Source organism: Ostrinia nubilalis, chromosome 8, assembly GCF_963855985.1.
Source record: "Ostrinia nubilalis chromosome 8, ilOstNubi1.1, whole genome shotgun sequence".
NCBI lineage: Eukaryota > Metazoa > Arthropoda > Insecta > Lepidoptera > Crambidae > Ostrinia > Ostrinia nubilalis.
This window is the reverse complement of record NC_087095.1, coordinates 3,483,167-3,489,184: the sequence shown is the minus strand read 5'-3', so window position 1 is coordinate 3,489,184 and position 6,018 is coordinate 3,483,167. Positions and strand designations below refer to the sequence as shown.

Here is a 6,018-nt window from a genome sequence, read left to right as displayed (position 1 = left end):
AATTTACACTCGAATGACAAATCATTAAGATAAGTTGGATAATTTACCCCTATATTGGCTAAGATTCTAAAGAGGTACAAAGAGGTATTATAGTTTTAGATATAAAATCTTAGGATCGAGCCCGTTGTCTGTTTGTCGCATAGTTCCAATCTAAATACGATGTTATCGACCAATGAATATAGAAAACAATATTTTTCCTCAACGTTAGATAACACTATCGAATTTTATTACCAGTAATTTATTTAAATGTTAACCCTTTTTTGCGATATGTTAATGTTCGACCTTTATGTGACAAAACGCACATGTAGTTACTTTACTTAGTTTTGAATTCAATGAGACTACAACGATACAGTGCTTGCTACGAGATACGACTGCTTTCTTTAAAAATTTTAATACTCTGCGAATAAGAATTTATTATTACTGTGCATCTATGAAAACTTTTGTTCCAAACAACCTCAATACTATTTTTGTACATGGCAGCTAAATTACTGTGTAAATTATTTATTGATACTTTTTTTTTAATTTTATACAATAGCCCCTGATTTTCGCAGGCAATAACAAAAAATGTGCAACTATTTTATAAAATTGTAAATAACCAATCATCTCAAATTGTATTTATAAAATACTAACTTTTCTATGCGTGTCTTCAAATCAACTCTCAATATTGCCTGCTGAAATCTAAACTCTATCGCTAATAGAGGGTTAATAAATTAAAAAGTTAAAATTGTAATTTTTTATTTTAGGTGCATCTAGGTGTAGCATACACACAAATCGTGCACATTCGGTAATATTAAAATGACCAGTGGTTTTGAAGTACAAAGATGTTAACTTTCATTTTGTATTGTGATAACTATTAAAAAAAAACACCAACAAAAATAATATACAAAATTAATGATTGCATGAATTTGAATATTTTCAGTGTTCTTTTCAGAGGAACTATGTATTGATATTTGATACTAAATGACACTAGTTCTAAATACTTACCCCCTTTATATTAAAACTTACACCACGCTTACACGCTCGGTGATCAGTGTTTTAAAGTGACGTTTAGTATGGAAATGTCATTTTAAAACAGTGATCGACAACTGTGTAACTTTATTAGTAAGGGGGTTACAATTTAGCCCCATAAATATAGGTTCAACTTGTGGCTTGAAATCCGTCATATTGTAGTTGATTTTTCATAGATATAAAGAAGTGTTCTAGTATGAATTATACATGTAGTTATTGGCAGTAGCCACCGAGGAGATCGAATGTGCACGATATAAATTTCCTTATGAGTAAAACGCGGCGATACTGTGTAAACTGCTGTAAATTTTATTGCAGATGCCATTCCAAAAACCTTTGAAAAAGGTACAATTCTTGTCAGTAGTTATATGAGTTTTATGTTTAGTTTTATCGGACAAAATGTTATTATCATTCATTTTCATTGTAAATTGGATTTGGATAATAAAAGTAAGTTCAATATGTACTTGTTTTATTTCGCGTTATTACAGGCGTATGATCTCGTATGATGAACTCTAAGAAACTGATCCGTATGGTAGAAGATACTACGCGAATTTGTAACAGAAATAAATGGAATTAGTTATTTAGAATAAAATTATGAAATTGCTTGCAGGTTCTGTTTAATTTTAGAAAATAATTACCTATTGGGTATAAGTAAAACTACAGAAGTTACCCACGCCAGCAACACACAAGTCAAACAATTTGCTCAATTCATCAATCATACGCACAACGAACCTCGGGGGACCTTGAGAGGCCAATAATATAGTCAATTTAAAATGCAAAACGTGTTTCTCTATCGCGACATAGTGGAAGAAAACTCGCGACCTAGCCTGCCTGGTCTGGCGTGTTCATGTGGTCGACCGATAATAGTGATAAGGGGGTAAGCTGGGTTTAACATCAAGAGATAAAATCGATGACCGGGCACAAGTCTCGTCTTAACTTTAACGCGGTAGGGTCGTGTGTGTAGTGTGTAATTTTTTATATTTAATTTATTAATTGAACAGAACAATGAAAGCTGTAGAAACAAGGAATAGACATTTTGTAAGTACACTTAACTAAATAGTACCTCTTACTTTAGGATCTAAGTTTTATTTATTTATGACCTACTTTCAGATGACATAAACAGGGAGATTAATTTGTGATAATTTATGATTAATAAGTTGTGAATCTTTCATTCATACAATCAATGATATAATATGATTGCATACAATGAAATAGTTGCTGTTTTGACTAAAAAATAGCCATTTAGAAAGAAGTCACAAACATTTTCATATTTTATTTTACTACAATGACATTGACTGCCCACAAATAAAGTGGTTTTCCAATTATTATTATACAATTTTATAAAAAATGGTAGGATCTTTTTCTGAAAACTGGCTACATATAAAAATGGCCACCTACCTGTCCATGACATTGCGTTGACCTCTAAAGTCTTTAGTGCGAATTGCTGTCATTCTACACACCTATCGCTACTGCCGTGCTTGTGAACTATTATTTAACTTTTAAATTAAGTTATATTTGAACTAAAATGTCTGGTGTGAGTATACATTATTTCATTTAAATTGGTTTAAATGCTTTTAAATAATAATTTGGCAAATTAACGTAATTTGACAAAACAATGTTTTAAAAACTAGATTAGGCTTTTAGACTGACGTCAAACTGCTAAATTGAAATGAACGATGACCACAATTGCATTACAATTAACACTTGACACACACGAATTATTGGTCATTGTGCTTTCTTATTCTGACTTCTATTGTTCTATTAAAGACACTAGGTAATGTTAAGGCCGGTTGTAAAGTATAGCAGCAACTTGTTGATTGTTTTATCATTATGAAAAGTTATTTTTACAAAATACATGTTATTTAAATCTATGATTTAGAGTATTGGCTTTGACTTGTTCGTATATGAATGATGATTTTAATGTTTGTGATATATCATAACCTAACCTACAAATAATTAAGGAAAATGTAATGTAAATAAAAGTAAATAGGTAAATAAAATATTCAAGCCAAATATTCACAAGTAAAATTACTTTTAAAGAGACATTTTTTTATGATTTTTTGATTACTTTCTCATTTTTTAAAATAATAAAGCTGCATGGTTTAAAGCTATGAGTAGAAAAAAGTGGAAAAAGAATAAATAGGTGAGGAATTAAAGTACAATAACTGCCACTATAAGCAGCTGTAGCTGTAATAGGTGTGATAAATTACCTACTATAAAATGTGTGAAATGTTCAAATTCTGAGTAATCAAACAAATTCTGCTTTGATTTTCTTTTTATAATGTTATGACAACTGATAAATATAGGTCATATTACAATACCTTCTATATTATAATATATGTTAATGCAAATAAATAAATAAATATTTCATATAGCTTTACCTGCATGGCCGGTATTTTCGATTAATTTATCCTGGGAGAAAGAAACCTTGCAAAAAAGCCCAAAGTATTTGTAAAAAAATTCAATGCGCACTTATTGCATTGTACGGAACCAGCGCGTAACTAGCTCTGTAGTAAACTATGTTTCACTCTGTTTAATTGTCACATTGGTGTTGTTTTTCTTAGTAGGTACTTAGGCATAATTTTAACAAAACTTATGAAGTTGTAAAAGACAAGATGGAATTAAAAATATCTATAGCTTTTCAATATTTTTTTAAAATAATATTATTCATTTGTTTTGCACAAATTAATAAAGTCCGACTAACTTAACAGATTCCCAATTTAATAGCAGAAGAGCTCTTTAAAATCCTACTTACAGAAAAAATAAAAATTAATGCTTAGTGCAGCAGCCGCTAGAAGAACAGCTGTTTGCAAACAGCCCTTTGTTGGCAAATAAATAATTTTTACTTTTACTAGGTAATTTATGACAAAATGTTTCTTACCCCTGCCGAACTACTGCACATTTTTTCCGGATATTGAAATTCCGGAAGGAAGTGCAATTATAGTTCATTACTTCATTCAGTTGACTTTCTTTTAACGTCCGGTGAACGATGACCTTAGCACCTTAGGAACTGTCAAAAAATCCGCGAAAGTGGGATCAATGACCGTTATCATCAATCAAAACAATTCTAATCAATACAGAATCAATTGTGGTTTATTTTAATTTTTACTAGATAGTAGTGCACCGCTTACTGCTAAAACTAATGCCATTCAGACCTATTGGCAAGTTTTCAAAAGTTTAAATTTAGAAGCCATCGAACTAGCAGTGTTCCTATGAAATGGGCATACGGGTTGCAATTTATGCATGTGTAACTGCACATATCGAGTTTTTGTGGTTTGGGGAAATTGATATCGGTGGTTAAATCCGCGTGGAATTTGGTTTCTGTGGAGACACTTACCCCGTCGCAACGCTGCGCTGCGCGCGCCGCTCGCTACTCCCCGTCCACTACGCAAGTGCCGACGCTGTGGGGTACAGTTTTCCACGGCTAAAGGGCAGTTCAAGATCACAATCGCCGCCTGTTTTACCTACCGCGGAGTTCCATAAAAGATTGTTACACCATATCGCAGCGAACATGGTTTGGTCAACAGTTTACGATGGGAAGACCGAGGTAAATAATTTAGCTGTCTGAAATTAGATCTTACGTGAACTAGGTATTTTGTTGGTGCGACGCCTTGAAAACTTTACGCCGGTTTTTGTCGTAGGCTTAACGATTGCGACGTAACATTTGATGATAAGTTCTCCAAATTTTCGGTCTATTGATTTGTTAGTTACTTCAATGTTTTTATAAGGTAGCTAGGAACATAACAGCTGTGATAGGCACTTTCCTACTATCTTATCAGAACAAAATGTATTCAATACAGAAGTAATGCACTGTAGGTAATGATTAAAGTACTGTTATTTGCATAAACTTACCTCGTCTTTCTAATGCTATGTAGATTATCTATTTCACTAAAACATAGAATAATTAATTATTTATATTTTGCTTATATTTTTTTGATTTTTATGCATAACTATTTTTTAATTTTGCTTATTACTACATAATCTGTACACCATGCAAATACTAAAGTTCTAAATGTACCTACCTTCTGAAATGTAAAACCTTACGTTCAGTCACATGATAAAATAATGCTTCAGTATGCTCATTTGACGATACCTATAATTCTTGTAAATAGAAACTGATGTATGCAGATGCGTTCAAATGGAAACACATTGAATTTATTTATTCGTTTCTAAATGGTCATCGTCACGGTTGTAGAGCTGTGTATAACTATGATTTGTTTTTAGAGCTCATTCTGTGTTTTAAAGTTTTATATGTATTAGTCTTTACCTATAGATTTGTTAATAAGACATCTGCTACATAATTTTATATTTACAACCACCAAATAAGTTTTTTAAATTTTATTTTGACAAATCCTCAGCTACTGAGATAATTACACTGACATTATGTTTAAAATACCTATGTAATAGATATTGTAGGTTTTAGAAAGTACAACGCCTATTTATTTTTCCTTTATCACAAAAATCAATAGCAAAATGCAAATATGAACTATTGTATCGTAAAATGGTCTAACTGCACCTCAATGCCAAGTCGATTAGCTTTGTTGCTTACTCCGTTGCACTTGTGGTCATCAATCAGTGCGTCACTGACTTACTATCTAATAGGAAACATAAATACTATTTCCTTACTGGATGTATAGTGGATTGATAAATGTTAATATAAAATTTTCATACAATTAATGTCATTTCATAGAATTTTATTACCTGCCTCAATATTTAAATAAAAAACATTTACTGGCACCAGACAGGCTCCAGAGATTCATAGATCTTCTGGGCCTAATCATCTGCCATGAATTGACTGGAAGAGAATGCCATATGGTATTATGTTCCTTTTGTATTCTGCACATAAGCAATAAAGTAAATAATTTGTAACTGTAACAAACGTAATAGTAAGTGGCTTAACAGTTCGTTTAATAAAGGTTATCCTTATTGAGCTTACCAGTTGGCGCCACTGTCTTAGGTCAGCTCCACACGTGTTGTTTCCAACGGCAATCGTCCATCATCATCATTTCAGCC

The 6,018-nt window shown here is 31.9% G+C and overlaps 2 protein-coding genes across 3 annotated transcripts in view; one reads left to right on the top strand and one right to left on the bottom strand.

Annotated features, from left to right (window-relative positions):
* Positions 1 to 6,018, bottom strand: part of LOC135073755 (terpene synthase) — a 258,865-nt gene that overhangs the window by 94,522 nt on the left and 158,325 nt on the right. The window lies entirely within an intron of this gene.
* The window catches only part of LOC135073753 (pyruvate kinase-like), a 33,519-nt gene continuing 29,333 nt past the window's right edge, over positions 1,833 to 6,018 (top strand). Inside the window, exon 1 of one of the 2 annotated variants that reach the window (XM_063967923.1) lies at positions 1,833 to 2,043. In XM_063967923.1, coding sequence (XP_063823993.1) covers positions 2,011 to 2,043 — 33 coding nt within the window. In that variant the 5' untranslated portion in view covers positions 1,833 to 2,010. Of the gene's footprint in view, positions 2,044 to 4,397; positions 4,553 to 6,018 lie in introns of those variants that run through there. The other variant, XM_063967924.1, reaches the window with a different exon arrangement.